General features: G+C 38.9%; 2 protein-coding genes across 3 annotated transcripts; both read left to right on the plus strand.

Annotated features, from left to right (window-relative positions):
• The first annotated feature begins 4,417 nt into the window (after positions 1-4,417).
• glp2r (glucagon-like peptide 2 receptor) lies at positions 4,418-11,780 on the plus strand. Of its 2 annotated transcripts, none has more exons than XM_029836058.1 (13): positions 4,418-4,846; positions 6,530-6,620; positions 6,702-6,806; positions 6,947-7,074; positions 7,285-7,391; positions 7,691-7,847; positions 7,960-8,119; positions 8,198-8,258; positions 8,340-8,406; positions 8,949-9,037; positions 9,330-9,468; positions 9,544-9,585; positions 9,761-11,780. In XM_029836058.1, exons 1-13 carry the CDS (start codon positions 4,769-4,771, stop codon positions 10,130-10,132), a joined length of 1,596 nt encoding a protein of 531 aa, XP_029691918.1. In that variant the 5' UTR covers positions 4,418-4,768; the 3' UTR covers positions 10,133-11,780. The 2 variants fall into 2 exon arrangements, with proteins under 2 accessions (XP_029691918.1, XP_029691925.1); XM_029836065.1 differs by having other exon boundaries at positions 6,953-7,074.
• Positions 11,781-12,397: 617 nt separating this feature from the next.
• pts (6-pyruvoyltetrahydropterin synthase) lies at positions 12,398-15,021 on the plus strand. Its single transcript, XM_003961375.3, has 6 exons — positions 12,398-12,551; positions 13,209-13,288; positions 13,379-13,401; positions 13,598-13,654; positions 14,010-14,080; positions 14,289-15,021. The coding sequence occupies exons 1-6, from the start codon at positions 12,460-12,462 to the stop codon at positions 14,410-14,412; spliced, it is 447 nt and encodes a 148-aa protein (XP_003961424.2). The 5' UTR covers positions 12,398-12,459; the 3' UTR covers positions 14,413-15,021.
• Positions 15,022-17,086: the final 2,065 nt, after the last annotated feature.

A 17,086-nucleotide genomic window follows, 5' to 3' on the forward strand; every position in this document is an offset into this window, starting at 1 on the left:
CTTGTCCATTAGAAAATGCATCAACTGAGAGTGTTGTCTCCTCTTTGAGTGTAAATTGCACCAGATTTAGTGGTTGGGTCAGTTCTTTACTGTCAAAAGCAATTTATTGTGTGGCACCCCAACACTAATTTTTTTTCTTACTCTGCACCTCTTTCAGTGGCTGTGTTTTCTCGGCCAAGTAAGGGAGGCATTTTTCCAAGTGCTTGACCATTCCTAAGAAACATCTCACCCCACTCACATTCGTGGGCTCTTACAAGATGCTCACGGCCCACTTTCTCTGCGTCTACATAAATCATTTCCCCAATCATTTGACTTAGAACATTTCTGGAATTCACTCCTCCCACTTTAATGTCACTCCAGTGCGTATGAGCCTTTCCAATACAGCCACCAGTCTATCCAGATCCTCTAGGTGCTGGAGTATCTGTTTCTGAAAGTGCCAAACAAAAGTGTCGAAACAAAGTCTGTTGAAGCAATAGCTTCCAATCAGTGTGATGAACATTGTTAGAACAGCCTGATGCTCTCACAGAGGATTTAATTGAGGTGGCATAGAGCTTTGACACTATCTTGGCTCCTTACACTTGTCATGAGGTTTGTTCCACTGATGGCGGCAACTCTTTTTTTTTAAAATTTGGTTGTCAACCCCAAAGCCACACTTGCTGGACAATTAAGCACCATCTTCACATCTGCCACTATATACACTGGATGAACTGTAGTTTTCTTGGCTGTAATCGGGATAGCGGTAAGCTTCCATTTTACTGCAGGAGGGGACATGCCTACACCATAGTTTTAGCTTTTTGGTTTGAAACTGGGGTCTCTGTGTCACGGAGTTTTACACACTGTCTGGTAGCCCATTGATGTCGGCCCCTATATCTGTTTTGAGCAGTCAAGGTCAGTCACTCTCACCATAACAATCAAATCATCCGTCTCGTCAGAGGTAACTGAGCCCAGAACTGCAATGTTGCCTTCATTAGCGCCATTACATCACAGTGTTGCTTCTTTTTGCACATATTGCACAGTACCTCCCTGGGCGGACACTGTTTAATGCCTTAAGATGATGTTTTGCCACACCTGTTGCACTGTCAAGTGCCACAGTCACATGTGTTACATGTGTATTGTTGGGCAGGTCTCTAGCCCAGTTTAAGATATTTATGTCTGCAGTACTTGTCCATGCTGACAAGGTTAAGTAGTTTGCATTTTATTGGAAACTTATTATTGGAAACTTCAACATATTTCTGATTGGATGTCTGACTTTAGGGGAAAAACACGGTCATTTATCAACATAAGTGATCAACGGAATGTTGTAAATAACATAAACCAATGATGTATGACTAGGTGAAATAATCCCATTTTTTTTAATAGCACATTTTGCACACGCGTTTGTCAGACCTTAGTAGATTTGTCATATTAGACCCAAGGAACGCATATTCTTGTTTTTGAGACAAGTTAGTCTGTTTCCCACCTATTACATCACAAGACATATGGACACTTTACTGGATACTATGGCAAAAGCATAATTTCTCATGCAGCTGTTACAGTTGCAGCAGCACAGACAGAGAGAATTTTAAAAATGTTTTAAAATAACATATTACAGGATCCAAGTGCAAGGCTGCTTGACTGGAGAAATGCATCAAATGGCAGAAAAACACAGTTAGAGACACATTTTGGAAATTATTCCAAGTGAAATAGAAATTTTGCAGTCTTGGTTGACAGACCCGATATATTTAAAATCAAGATGTTGACGTACTTGTTGCTGTTTGAAAAAGATATTATGTGATGCAAATTGGTATGATTTCATGTGGATCTTTAAGAGCTAGCTAATCCTCTAATCCTCTAAGTATGCAACTTTTTAGAAGATCTGAGGTATTTTTTCAAGTGTTGTTTACAAGTCTCAGTTTTAGAGCTTTATATTTCCTTCATTGGCTGCCTCATGTGCTTTTCCATCAAGTGTTACATACTAGTGTCCATATTAGTTCATATCACAACCAAATACTTGAGAATGACATAAAGTTTGTTACACAAATATTAAAGCAGGGTTAGCCTTCCCACTTATGTATTCTGGATAGAACACATGTCCAGCATATAAAATTCACATTAGTAGGATTCCATACATGGTCAATGCCACCTTTATGGTCTTCATAGATTTATGTCTCCTACACACAATCTATGAAGACCTTAAGAGATTTCACATTTTAAGGTATGGCTCTGTCATAAACTGGAGGGAATTTTCTGATGTGGTAATGAAAAGCCAGGCATCCAAATTGCATTTCTCTATCTGGTAAATAGTTAAACTGCTATGCTTCTTCCGCATTCCTTTGTAATGACAGCACACAGCAGCAGTCTTTTTAAAAACTGTACTCTCTGAGCTTTTGCTTAAAAAGATGGTGAACTTTTTGTAGTGTCCTGAAACATTTTTGTTTAACGGCAGAGGCATTTGGTTAATGGACAGAGCTGTAGTTTTTAGTCATTATATTTGGTTAATTGCATATATTGGCACTTCAGTCAGACTGTTGGAATCTGACCAACTGCAGGTTGCAGGACCTCAAAATTTCTACTTAATTTGGACAAAACTGAGGTTATTTTATTTGGTCTATACTTATTAAATATAAAAACTGTCTAGTGTGCTAGTCCATTCACTTGTTACTTCTCAAAGACATGATCACCTGACAGGACTCTGACACCCTCCTGGTTCATGGCTGCCTCTCCTCCCCCTCTCCTCTCCTCTCCTCTCCTCTCCTCTCCTCTCCTCTCCTCTCCTCTCCTCTCCTCTCCTCTCCTCTCCTCTCCTCTCCTCTCCTCTCCTCTCCTCTCCTCTCCTCTCCTCTCCTCTCCTCTCCTCTCCTCTCCTAGCCGAGATGCTCAGCAGGCTAGATGCTAAGTTCCTGCTCCTCTTTGTCAGATCACATTAAGCACTGATGAATTGACCCTTTTCTAAACAGAGTGGGGACACTGAGGCAGGAACCCGGGCACAATAACTATTACATGGGTTTCAAATGAGGACACTTAAACCTCTCACATTACCTCTTCAGTAAGCTCTTTGTCCTCTTTGCTCCAGAGGTGCTTAGTTTTAATCACTGCGGTGTCCCAAAGCCACGTCTGCCTCAAACCTCCTCATTCTTACTTTAAATCATTTATCTCAATGGTGCAATGAAGAATATATGATGCACTAAACTTTTACTCTAAAATCGCAGAACACAGATAGCAGCAAGGCTGCATGGGGCTATGAGACACAGTCTTATTTATTTTATAGAATGATATGTTTTTCCTCTGCAGTGGATTTTGTCTCATCAGAACTGCAGGGATATGTGAGAGCTATATCACTATGTAATAAAAAAACAATTACAACCTGACATGATGCATCATTTTACTGACAGCAACAAACGTCATAAAGCACAAACCTCAACTGTTAAATATCCACTGTCTGAAATTTGTGCATCTGACCAGGGATCTGTGCCAAAGCGCTCATGAGTGTAGGAATTTTTTCACTTATTCATTGTTTGCTTCAGATGGAGATGAAGAGCTCAATAAAAAAAGACTCAGACTCCCCTTATGTTCATGAGTCATCCTCATGTATGTGCATCAGCCCATGCTATGATCACTTAGCTGCTGATAGATGTTGCAGATGAGTCTCATAAATGTCCCTTCTTCAGGTGTCATGGGGTTTGCCTCAGTTAAAACTGCACATTTTATTCAGAGAGGCTCCAAATGACCCATTATTAAATCTAGCAAAAGCCTTTTGAAGGTGAATTTGAAGCTAACAATGATAAGCATCACCATATCCGTCAATGTTGCCTCAGGCAGTGGGATCTGTGTAAAATCTAAGCTCTTATTTTATCTTATTTTATCTGTCAGGTGTTGAAATCAAGCCTGATGCTAAGAAACAACCACACAGATGAGTTTGCCTTTATCGTTGCAATTATCACACCTTTATGAAACCAAATGGGTATCAAATCTGGTTGTTAGATGTGGTGTGCAATTTAATGCTCATCACTGAACAAAACTGTGTCCAGCACATTAGGTATTTTAAAGTCTATATTGCGATCTCCTATTTTAAAAACTAAAAGAAAGGCAATGATTGTTGCCTTTATTTGTCAAGAACTTGTCCAGCAACATTTCATTCAGTAAATACTGTACACGGGGATGCATGTTTTGGCCATTTCAGCATCCCACTCTCACATTTGCACTAACATGTTTGGTTTGGCTGCAGTTCGTTTACATTAGATCCCCATTAGTGTCACAACTCCTGGCTGGTGCCCAGTTACTGCGTGGGGTCGAGCAGATGGTAGTCCAGGATACATGTAAATTAGACTGTGTATGTGCCTGTGACAGGTGTTTGTGTCACTTTGCTGCACTGTTACAACAGTTATGTAGATATTCGTGCTATGTTTGTGGCTCCCCTGGGCTCTCTGTTGATTGGTTATAGGAGGAATGGGTGGGAGAGGCGATCTGCCGGTGAGGCTCCACAGACGCTTTCAGTTGTGCTGCTTTTGTAGGGAGTACAGACAGATTCTTTACAGCCTGACAGATATTCTTGGACAGGCATACCACAAGTTTGGAACTACTTTCTTTGAACAACTTTTGGAATCTTTTGGATTTTGGGGGGATTTTGGGGCATTCTGAAACTTGGAGAAGACTTTTCGTCAGTCTCTCGATTGACACCACCTGCAACGGAGACACGGACAGGATAAGCTGCGTTATGGGGCCATCGTGAATGGACACCAGCTGAGCAACGCTAAACTCATTTAATTCAATGTAAAGCCACTACAGCACCATGGTAGTTGTGCTGGCAACCTGGCACGTGACGACCTGGACACTTCTGCTTTTCCTGTGCTTTGTTCTCAGCACCCAGGTACAGATCCAAGTCTTATAGATGGAGCCCAACCTTTTACAACCTCTTATCTTCTTTCAGATTTCTCATCAGAGTTGTCCCTACATCTTCTGTGCTACAGCAGCATGTCTGAATACTGTACCACACTTCAGTCAAATAAAGTTCAATTTACATTTAGAGAAAATGCCTCCTTCAATGCTAGTATTTTTTTAGCTCATTATAGAAGATGATTGCACTAGCTCTCTTTTCCCCCTGAAATACAACTCCTGACTTTTGAAATAATTTTGTTCTAAGGTTTTATTGCGTGTGGTTTTCTGTGTTATTGTAAAGCAATATATTTTAAAACATCGAGTTTAAAGAGCTGCCATTATCACAACAAAGGATCAAATGCTCAAATTTGTAGCACAAATGATGGAAATGCAACACAAAAATGCATCACCAGAGACTGTAGGTTTAAAATAAATCCTCACCGCTGCTGTTCAGAGTGTAATAGAAAGGCCGCCCTTTAAAAGACTACATTAAGAATGACAGAGGTGGTGGCTCCTCACTGTAATTTCAGGACATGCCAAATTGTCTCACAGAGAAAAGCAATTTAAGGAAGGCATCTAATTCCTGATTGAGTGTTAATAGCTGTCAAACACCATCACATTTAGCTGGGGACACTTCTACAGATGGACAGCATGTAAGAGCAAAATAAAGAAGTGTTTTTGTGATGCAGCCTCCATGATGCTGATAAACCCAGTCAGAGAGACTGGTCCTGATTACATACTCCCACCAAGTGGATAAATAGAAACACTGCACTATCACCAGTCTTATGGACGCATTCAATTGCTGATGCGCCAGTTATTGTAAAATAGTAATTAGTCAGTTTTCTAAAAGTATCTAATCTGTATGTAATAGAATATGAGGTTCAAACCATCCCATTTTGAATCTATTTCTAAAAATAAAATACATTTTCAATGTAAATATATGTTTCTGCTAGCTTTTCAATTCTAATTAACCAGGACAGGCTTGTCGACATGCCTCTTAGCAGTGATACAATTGTATAAACATAATCATGTGTGCCAGAGATCAAAGTTGCACAGTCCTAAGCTATCTTGGAATTGTTTCATGATACATCTATAGACATGGTGTATAATAACAACAGTCTGCTAATTGTGTTTTCTTGATTCCATTTCACTCAGTAGGATATCAATAGTAAATGTATTTAAAGTAGATGTGAACCAAAATCCCTGGACTGGAAATACTTAACGATGTGTTTATGCAGTACTTTGCACTGTCACCTTTGACAGGGGAGGAGATGCCAGAACTGCTGAGGTACCCTTGAGCAACGCACCAAACCCCCAAATGCTCAAGTAGGGCCCTGCAAAGAGCTGGAGACTCATTTCCCTATATGTTTGCACCCTCCCCATGACTCAGAACAGGATAAAGCAGTCAAGAAAATTAAAAAAAACTGAATTGTTAAGAGAATAAAATGTTCAGGTTAGCTGCAGTGTCACTGATAATTTTACATCATTATTTAAAAAAAACTAAAACTCTTACAACATATTGCATTTCCAGACAGCTTATTACTAGAATGGAGCATATTTTTTTCCATTTGTGCAACAGGACGAAACCTGCAGAATGAGGAGTTAGAAGGGGTTGGGTTGAACAGTTTTCAAATGATGCAAATGTTTTTTTCAATGTATATTTCTTCACCGGCAGGTTAAAGGCTCAATGCTTGAAAGTCTGATAATGAAACGGGCTGAATATTTGGAGAGTTGTAACACGAGCCTCGGCATGCTCTCCCAGACTGGTGAGCCTCCTGTTGCCTGTTCAAATGGTAGCCATCCTGATGCCCCCCCACCACCACTTTTAATATGCTTTTAACTTACAGGAATTTACTGTAAGGGAACCTTTGACATGTTTGTGTGCTGGCCTCACTCAGCTCCTGGGAATGTATCTGTCCCATGTCCTTCTTACCTTCCATGGATCAGCGAAGGTGACATTTCTATTGCACTATTTCCTCGTGACCCAATATTTCAAATACACGCTCAAATTTTCTGGATGGTTGTGCTAAGCCTGACCATATACAACTGACCATGCACAAGAATACATGCATATTCATCTCTGATAAATTAGCTGCAGATGGCTCCAGGAGGGCACACAGGGAGTGTTTAGAAAATGGAACGTGGCGAGAAAGGGAGAACTCCTCTGAACCCTGGAGGGATGATTCTGAATGCAAGGAGGAGCATTATTTTAAAGACAAGGTAACGTATCGTCATTGACAAATCAAATCAAGTCTCTTGTTATCTTGAGCTGTTGACAATTTAACCTTTTAAAAAAAAATTGTAATGCAATTAAACTGATGCTGATGTCACTCTCAACTCCAGTCTGATCCCTGGATGTGTTACAACTATATGTTTATCTTTTCCCATTGTATTTTTAAAAAATCTTCTCGTGTTTCTTTGTGTTTGCAGGAAGATGAAATGCATCTTCAGACAGCCCTTCGACTCATCTCCATCATCGGCTATTCCCTGTCGCTGTTCTCGCTCACGGTGGCCACCCTAGTGATGGCCATGTTGAGGTGAGACAAGTATTATTACTACCAATATTTATAATGCCATTGTGATGTCGGGGTTCAGTAGCTGGCACAATCACCTCAAATCTTGGAGGTTTGAAAGCTGAGAGGCAGCAGTCTGAGGAGGAAGGACTCATCTTGGCTAGTTTAGCTTGTGCATATGGATGCTCAGTCATTACAAATGACATTAGAAAAACAGCACAATTCTCCATGCATTCTCATTTCCTCTAATATGTCACAATAACGATTCTAAGGTTGCTCAGGGATCAATACCTTGTTACATTCCTCCTGTATCTGCTTACCAGGAAGCTGCACTGTACCAGGAACTACATCCACATGAATCTGTTTGTGTCGTTCATCCTGAGAGCCATGGCTGTCATTTTGAAGGAAATTATATTTTATATTAAGCATTTCAACCTGCCCAAGGATGACCCTGGATGGAAATCCTACGCTGACTCTGCGGTAAAAGCAGAAATAGTTACAGAATGATTTGGTTGTTCTTCAAATGTTTATGATTACATATCAGTTTTTAATCATCTTGCTTTGGAGACTAAATTGTGACATTTTCCCACAGATAGTGTTGTCATGCAGGGTCTCTGCAGTCTGCATGCAGTACTTTGTGGCCTGTAACTATTTCTGGCTGCTAGTGGAAGCAGTTTTCCTCCACACACTGCTCTTCTCAGCCGTGCTGACCAAGAGACGACTGCTGAAGAGATATATGCTCCTGGGATGGGGTAAAGATTGTGAATTTGTGAAAATAGCTAAAGATATTCCTTGGACACTCTATTGATCGTAATGTCATATCTCCCCAGGAACACCTGTCCTCTTTGTAACACCCTGGACCGTGGTCAAGATTTTACATGAGAACACAGGGTGAGTGTTTTTCACATCATTTACAACCTACAAGCAGCTTGTTCTCTAGTGATCATAATGGAAACTGTTGTTTCACTATAGATGCTGGTCAATCATGAACAAGTGGATCTGGTGGATCATACGGGGTCCAATTACCTTAACATTTGTTGTGAGTAAACTCTGAGGAAATGTAAGGCCAGTACAGACCTGACTCCACTGAATAGACCTTTGCATGTACAGTATACAGTACATCCTCCAGCTTTCCTCTTTAGTCTATATGTACAGTATATGCCCATCATTCTCCTGCTGCTAAGTAGTGTTTCATATCTGAATTATCGAAGAAGCATGCTTACATGTTTTACACTATTTTACACTCTCAACACACACTATTTTACTGTTTAGTGCACACAATATTATTTATGAACATACATAGAATTCACACACATGCAATCATTGAGAGAGAGTTGCCGATTTTTTGCCCCACATATTTAATACATGCAACAGATGTTTAACAGTAAACTTAACAGTTTAAACTAAACTTTACACTCTTTGTCCATAATGTCTGATTTAATGCTGTGTGTCTTGTGAGTGCATGTGACACTGGAGCAGCTGTAGCATGTGACTGATTACAAATTTGTGGCTCAATCAGTTAAAGAGAGTTCTCAGTAGTTTCTCACCCGGCTAATTCTGCTTCTTCGGTGTGTGTCACAGGTTATTTTCTGTATTTTCATCAAGATCCTGATGCTGCTGCTGTCCAAACTCAAAGCAGATCAGTTAAAGTTTACAGACTACAGATACAGGTATTGTCACAGCTACATCCAAATACCTGGCAAAGTGTTTGGCATTGCTAGCTACTTCCTTTTAGATGTTTAACTTTTATCTACAGTATTTACAGTATCACTCACTCACTGAGCGCAAATTTCACTGTCACTTCTTTCAGCTTTGGGTCATTTGCTCTAAATGTCGTGACAGAAGGAAACTGGCTAGATAAGACTTGACAAAGCTTTTTATTCAGAGATTTCATTGCTCTGTGAACCATGTGCTGACTTGCGGTCATAGTGCAACACTGTGGATTTTGTTTGTGTCCTCCAGTTTGGTCAGAGCCACACTGGTCCTCATTCCTCTGCTGGGAATCCATGAAGTGGTGTTTATGGTGCTGACAGATGAATGCATGGAGGGCAGGAGTCTTTATGCTAAAAACTTCGTCAATCTCACTCTCAACTCATTTCAGGTTCGCCATAAGCCATACATTTTTGTTTGTCTTGATCATCTTTATTAATCGCAATGTGTCATGTGCACTTTTCAGGGATTCTTGGTTGCTGTGTTATATTGTTTCGCTAATGGCGAGGTATGCTTCTTCTGTCATTTCACTCATTCTAATTTTTTTTTTTTTTAAATTGAAAATGTGCTCTGTGTAAACTTATTATGTTGGGCAACCAAGGTGATAGTGTGGTGCCACAGACTTATAAAGTGAAATATTTTTTCGTATGTCTAATGTCATATTTCTTTAAAATGGAATGTAGGTCCAGGCTGAACTAAAGAAGCGCTGGCAGCTTTTCCTGTTCACCAACCACTTCCAAGTTCGGGGCTGTTTTCAGGGCAAGCCTCTAAAACAACTATGGAAATGTACTCAGGGTCGCCGCCCACAGTGCTCACGCCAGAGCGACTCCTGTGATGAGGGTGAAGCCTCCACAACGCATCCACAGCTGCTTCAGGTAGCTGTGCACAGAGGAGGTCGGGCGGTTGGTGTACGAGGCGAGGTTAAAGGCCAAGGTTCAGGCGGGTGTGACTCAGCGGGACTTGACCTCCTCACCAGGAAGAGTCTGTCCAGTAGTGACGGAGAGCTGACGCTCGGGGAGACAATGGGAGAGATTCTGGAGGAAAGCGAGTTCTGAGCGCCTTTAGTTAAACATGTAAAGATGTGTCTTTTTATCCCAATAGACAAGTACACTGTTCTTTACAAAATACCTAAGATGGGTTTGCACCAGTTATATGGTTTGCGTTAATTTGCTGAACATTTTTCAGTGTATTTTTACACAAGCATAACATTTCACTCTCTGGTACCCTCCTTTTTGTGGTGACATTTGAGTAGAATCTACGATAATTCACTGTTCTGGCCTTGCTGTACTACTTATCAAAACGTTGATGTAATGTAAATGTTAAACAGTGCAAAGTAAGCTGCAACAGAGGGCTAGTCAATTATAAAGTGTCTTGTTTTGTTAGAATGTTTTCTAACTCATTTTAATTGTAATACAAGACTTTAAATGTTATAAGTCTATAATGAGTGATGATTATACTGAAAATGTTTCACTTCAACATCTGATTAAGCCAAATTAAGCATTGCTTTTCTGTCCGGGGGTGCCTTCAAACATGGATGGGAAATCAATTAATTTGCACTTTCTCTTAAAGTACAAGGGTGTGCCGGACATAAAGCTCCAGCTACAGGAAAATATCACTGGGTTTAATGTTGAACAGTAGGTTTAACCAGGCCAGGACTTCCAATGTACATATGTGTAAATACTGATGCTGCTTTTGTTTTTCTTTCATTTACCCTTTTCCTCATTCCCAACCAGACTTTTATGTTCAGATTGCCAAGTAACACTTTTGCTTTTGACCAAATTCACAAATTTTTCCATGCCACATAGCATATTTTATTCTATAAATATGTATGTGGAAATATAAAAAAAGTAGTTTTCCTCATTCATTTAGCAGTCAAAGGTGTTCATTTTTCCTTACTTTAAAAGAGATGAAAACTTCTTTTTATTCAGACATTTGATTTCAGTTTTCCATATGCTATCATAAACAGTCTGAAAAGTGAAGGTTTCAGCCAGTTAATGCCAGATGGTACATCAAAATACTTGCAACATTTGATCCTAAACAGTGTCATGAGGCTTTGTTTAAATATACTCAACTTTGCAGGAGATTGCAATGTTTTTAATCACTATATTTAAATGAGGGATAAAAAAATGCACTATGTGTGAGGCGTTCAGTTGTCTGCAAAACGGATTCAAAGGGGCCAATTGACTACTTGTTGTTGCCTGGAGCTCCCTAAAAGATGGATTTGTGTCACATTATCCACAAGGTATTTAAATAAAATTATCACACACACACACACACACACACACACACACACACACACACACACACACACACACACACACACACACACACACATGTGTGTGTGTGTGTGTGTGTGTGTGTGTGTGTGTGTTACTGGAAATATGTATATTTGTTTCAAAATCAAACATATACTGTACGGTAACCTTCAGTTTTGCATGCAATAGAAATCACACATATATAACAATGCAGCAGCAGTGTGCATTTTTTAAATTTTATTTACCATGTAAAATGCCTTACATCCACATGACATGGATTGAAATGTGCATATAAATACAATGTATTTGTTGTTGAAATGCGCATAAAAATATATATGTATTTACAGCAGGCTTTATATGTTTTCTATTATTATAAAGTGTAAAACATATTGAATGTGTTTGAGGAAAAGAGCATAATATGATTTGTATATGAAAAATAACATTGTATGCACAAAATAAACATTTTAAGTTAAGTTGGGTTTGCTTTTTATTTTCTTGTCTCTGAATCTGACTGAGTTACAGAAAACAGATTAGGTCTACAAAGCCTCAACCTATGTAATACAGAGCAACAACATCAGGTTTTAAATTTAAATAATTTTAGGGACACACACATGAAGCGTAACAGAAACTGGAAAAAAAAAGTAAATTCAATTAAGTAACATAACAGTAACAGTTGTTCCTTTTAATGGCTCTCTTCTGATTCCTAATCAACTTTTTAAAAATAAAATATGTAAAACTATAATGAATGACAGATGATGATGTGCAGCTATACCTGGTATAGTAAAATAGAGGCTTAAGTAGAACACAGTGATAGGCTTGTATTGAAATTAGATTTTAATTTTTAAATTAAAGTGACCATGATATAAATTATTTGTGTCTTATTCACCTCTAATAAAAAAAACAACAACTTTCCAATGGACTTAATTGGCTGATTGAAGTTGACAAACTGAATATTTCGTTAAAAGACGACTTTTTTCAACAGTTCCCTCTTTTCCGGGACACGTGAAATGTGGTTGAATTGAGCCAATAGCAGCGCCGCTTGGATCACGAGGGTGCAGCTCGTGGCCTGCTCTTCCGGTATTCCGGTGTTATATCAATGACGTAGCCCAGCAACTCCTCGCTAAGACATGGCCGAAGCTGCTGACAGGAACGGTGCCGCTGAGCGGATCGGCTACATCACCCGTGTTCAGAGCTTCAGCGCCTGTCACCGTCTCCATAGGTAGGTCGGGCTCACTCTTCTCATCGGGATCCGTAATTATTACACTCCAAGTCTAAATGCAGATTGTATTTTAATTAAAACCGATGATAAACTTGTGTTCAAGTAACTGTTTCAATTGCGATGTGCAAAACCAAAATGTACAGGACTATAGTACATATTGTCCATATGGCTAATATTTCTGTACCTACATGTAAACCACCACACGTCGCTCTGGTTTGTGTCTACTAGTACAAACATATACAATATTATGGTTATGTTAATCTCATTAGTAGTAGTAGTGTTAGTAGATGTGTTCCTAATTAAAAATCCAACTGCACATTATTGTTATCTGAGTAAATTAAAAACTAACAAAAACACTATTTCAAAATCGGATATTATTCCCAATTTGGGGGTGAATTTATGATATGTACTTATTGGGATATACCTGAAAAAGCATTGAAATTGTACCCTTCTTTGAATGAGCATTAATACTATGATTTCTGTGCCTAATTGGTCTGCTGGATCACAAAGATATTTTTTTCAGAATATACAGATGCATAACCTCCAACAGACTATTGCTATGTTTACCTGAAAGCAGCATTTGTCATTAAATCCAGTAGAAAACAACAAAATAGATGACTGCAGCATCTCATGTGTCCTTTCAAACTTCTCCTCAAGCATTCATTTGAGTGATGAAGAGAACAAGAAGGTTTATGGAAAATGCAATAATCCCAATGGTCATGGACACAACTACAAAGGTTCGTTGATGGTTTTCATTCAAAGTTATTCAACACATTATTCACTGAAATGTGTCGTAGTTCATTCCACATTGTCCTTTCTATCCACAGCAGAGATAACGGTGCGAGGAAAAGTAAGTAATGGCGCTCTTTTAAAGAGCTTTTTCACTGAACTAACATTTAGCTCACAACATTTTAGTGGCAGTTGTTATTTACAATCCAGTGACAGTTTTTGAATAAGTGGTAAACCAGAGTAAAAATGATACTGTTGAGGCTCAAAGCTAGTCGTTTCCCTGTACACATCAAATCCTGAATGTATGTCTCCCACAGATTGATCACGTCACCGGTATGGTCATGAACCTGACAGACTTGAAAAGGTGCATTGAGGTGAGATTGTCTGAACATCAGAAGCACCTGATTGTTTTAGATTTAATTTTATAATATTTGGATTTAACTATTAATACTCTTCTTCTATTTTAGTGTTTGTAAACTAAATAGTAAAGTTTTCTGTCATCCTGAATGTGAAATGGTTTGTTTATGACATAGTTTTTCCCAAATGTTAACACTTCTTGGTGAAAATAATATGGAAAACATAGTAAAAGTGCTTTTGAAACACTGGAAACAAAAGATCATGACTGTAGATTCTTGGACTCTTGTTGGAGATCATTTTTCTCAGTAATCCCAGATTATCTCTTCAATTTTTAGTTGACTAATTTATTTGATGGCTAACATCCTCTTCCAGGAAGTCATTATGGATCCGCTGGACCACAAAAACCTGGATAAAGATGTCCCATATTTTGCCAGCGTGGTTAGGTGAGTATGCATGCAGACTCAGGATACATCTTCCTGATCTGGCTTTACTAACCTGAAAAAAGCCAAACAAGTCAACCCATAATTGGGAATAAGCTTTACAAACGTATAGAAGAACTTGCATTCTTTAAATAAAAACATAACCTGTATAACTTTATGACTTTTATTTGCTCTTTTATTCACACTGACCACTTCATTTCTTGTCTGTTAGCACCACGGAGAATCTGGCTGTTTATATCTGGGACAACATGGTGAAGGTGCTCCCGCCCAACTTACTCTATGAGGTTAAGATTCATGAGACCGATAAGAACATTGTTGTATACCGAGGAGAGTAGTCCGATATGCTTGTACGGGTGTCAATAATGTTTACTGATAACCTGCAGTTTTCTGAAGGCAGATGAATGAAAATGGTGAAGGTTGATCGTCTAATTTATGGACCAAAGATTATGTAGCAGATGCAAATGTTCCTGAAAGTAGCTCTTGTAATGGCTGAAAACACTATTTTAGTTGCTTTTTTAATGTGTATGATAATGTGCAGTTGTGCAAATGTCATTGTAGTCTGAGTAACCATCAAAATTGTACTCATGACAGCAACCAACAATCTTTAGTGTAAAATTTAGCTGTAGAAAATGAACATTTTTGTTCTTTTTATCTCTCAACAGTTGTTAATTTTATGTATCAAAGGAGGCTGCATCACAGATACATTAAATAAGGCTGACTGTTCATGTTCGGACCACATTCTTTACTTTACTGACATCTAGTGATGGAGAGTTGTACTTCACGTTGCTTGCGGTTTTAACAGTGCTGTGAAAAATTCTAATTTTTAATGAAGGCAAAATTTCATTAAAGCAAATGTCAGTGACAGCGGTGGAATTAATTTTGTTATAGTTTCTGAGTTTGTTTGATTACATTGATCAATAAACGCACCTCTTCTTCCACTGCTATGCACTAGTCCCACTCCTGTCTGCCACATGGATTTAGTGCATTTCCTAAATAAATTACTAAATAATCCATTGTTTTGGCAGTAATCTGAGCACAGTTTTTGTATTACGAATAAAACTCCCTGAATTATGAAAACATCTAACAGTAGGGGGCGGTGAAAGGCGATCATATGGATGCGAAAACGCTGTTAGAAACCTCACCTCTCCCCACGACCGTGATTATTATTAAATTTCCAGGGTAAAATAGTACTTACATGTTCAGCAATAATAAATATCAACAATAAAGATATTTAGCATGCAAAAGGTGAATCTGACCTACCGGCGCGGAAAAAAACATGCTTATGTAGGTTTGGGCGGTTTAAACATCTTACCTGAAATTAATGTTAAATGCAATTTCTAGCCATAGTACATAAGTTAGGTCTTCAAAACAAAATCAGAGGCCTATGATTTTTATCTCTGTGGACTGTAATATTTCAGATGGAGACTTTTTATTTAAAACTGATTAATTAAAATATTTCTGTTTACAGTATATAAAAAAGAAGACTTTATGTCCGTTGAAAAAGTCAGTCCAGTCATCTTCATATCCCTTTTAAGCCTGAAATAAATTGTTGCACAAAGCCAAGTGAAACTCAATAGCTGGTATTTGTAGATTAATTTGTCAAACTTCAAGTAAATTACCAACTCAGCATATTTTCCCAATAACGTAGAGACCTGCATCACCTGGTTGTTCATGTGTTGAATGTCTTTCAAAGTGATGACAGCAGCATGTGTGAGAGGTCACTGGGTGTCCGTTAATGGCTAATGAAGCAGGGACCTGCTGGTGCCAAAATTGCCAACGTTATTTTAAGAGTCTTGTGCCCGGTTAAACCTTAATTAATCAAATTTCCTAAACTTGTTATAGAAGAAGCCCTGTCAAAAGAAGCTGGTTCAAGAGAGATACTTTATTTCAACTTCGATATTAGATCAAAATCAGTCTTAAATCTTCACCTTGACTTCTTAGTGTATTAAATCTGCTCCAGAAGACTGTGCACCAGACAGATGCATGCTGAATCAAGCTCTATAATTGCCATCTTCATAGAAGACAGCAGGATTACAGCAATTAAAAGTAAAAGCCTGTGGTTATCCTGCTTCTTTGTGGAAAAGTATATTTCACTTTTTGATCCGGTGTCAGGGTTGGTTTTGTGTTCTGACAGGAGCAACCCTGTGCTTGTTTCGCCGTTAACGGCATAGCAAAGCAGGGGAGTCAGATATTTTGCTTCAAAATCATTTGATCGTTTTGGTTTTCGACCACCCTCCCAGCAACAATGAGCTTGTCAATGAGAGATGGCTGTCAGGGTAAAATTCCTTCCAACAACCAATAGAAACACCCATTGTTAAAGGTCACAGAAAAAAAATTCAAGCAACTTATTGTGATTTTTGTTTAAATTATCTTATTTGAACATAGACTTCGTGGCACAGGAAATAAACTTGGCTAAATCAGAATCCTGATGCCACAGAATGACAGTCTGATTGCCTTTACTCTAGATTGAAATCCAAACAACCTGCAGTGTTGAGACTATATGTACAGGTGATGCATAAACACACTTTGACGTGCAACGCAGGGCCAAATTCTTGAGCGCCGCACACATGCTGACATCCGCTTGACTTTTCCAAACACGAGTCAGAGCTGTCACCTGATCGCTTCAGATTATAAGCCTGCAAACATCCCAAGTTTCCACTGCTGCCCTCATTGGAAGTTAATTGGCCGATTCCCTCCGTACCTGCCCTCAGCTGTCTGCTTCTCCTTTGTTGTCAGGTAAACAGATCGTTTCGTGCATGATTGGCTCTGTCATGCAAACAGCCAATGCCACAGATCTTTTCTGAGGAGATGCCAAAAATGACACTTGCATGCAGAACATTCTTCAGGAAAGGGTTTGGAGTCAAGACCAGGATTTAATACAATAGTTGCTACATTCTACATGATTCATTTGATTCCACATTCTTTTACAAAACACTGCCAGTGCAGATTTGCTCTTTTTCTGCATGCTGCTCTTTTAGCTTGTTACATGACAGAGAGGCTTGGCTTGGA

This window comes from Takifugu rubripes, chromosome 1 (assembly GCF_901000725.2).
Source record: "Takifugu rubripes chromosome 1, fTakRub1.2, whole genome shotgun sequence".
NCBI lineage: Eukaryota > Metazoa > Chordata > Actinopteri > Tetraodontiformes > Tetraodontidae > Takifugu > Takifugu rubripes.

Coding starts and splice junctions, on each gene's coding strand:
- glp2r (XM_029836058.1), top strand. CDS start 4,769: ATGGTAGTTGTGCTGGCAACCTGGCACGTGACGACCTGGACACTTCTG. Junction 4,847..6,529: donor GCTTTGTTCTCAGCACCCAG/GTACAGATCCAA, acceptor CTTCACCGGCAG/GTTAAAGGCTCAATGCTTGA. Junction 7,392..7,690: donor CTAGTGATGGCCATGTTGAG/GTGAGACAAGTA, acceptor TCTGCTTACCAG/GAAGCTGCACTGTACCAGGA.
- pts (XM_003961375.3), top strand. CDS start 12,460: ATGGCCGAAGCTGCTGACAGGAACGGTGCCGCTGAGCGGATCGGCTAC. Junction 13,655..14,009: donor ACTTGAAAAGGTGCATTGAG/GTGAGATTGTCT, acceptor ATCCTCTTCCAG/GAAGTCATTATGGATCCGCT. Junction 14,081..14,288: donor TATTTTGCCAGCGTGGTTAG/GTGAGTATGCAT, acceptor CTTGTCTGTTAG/CACCACGGAGAATCTGGCTG.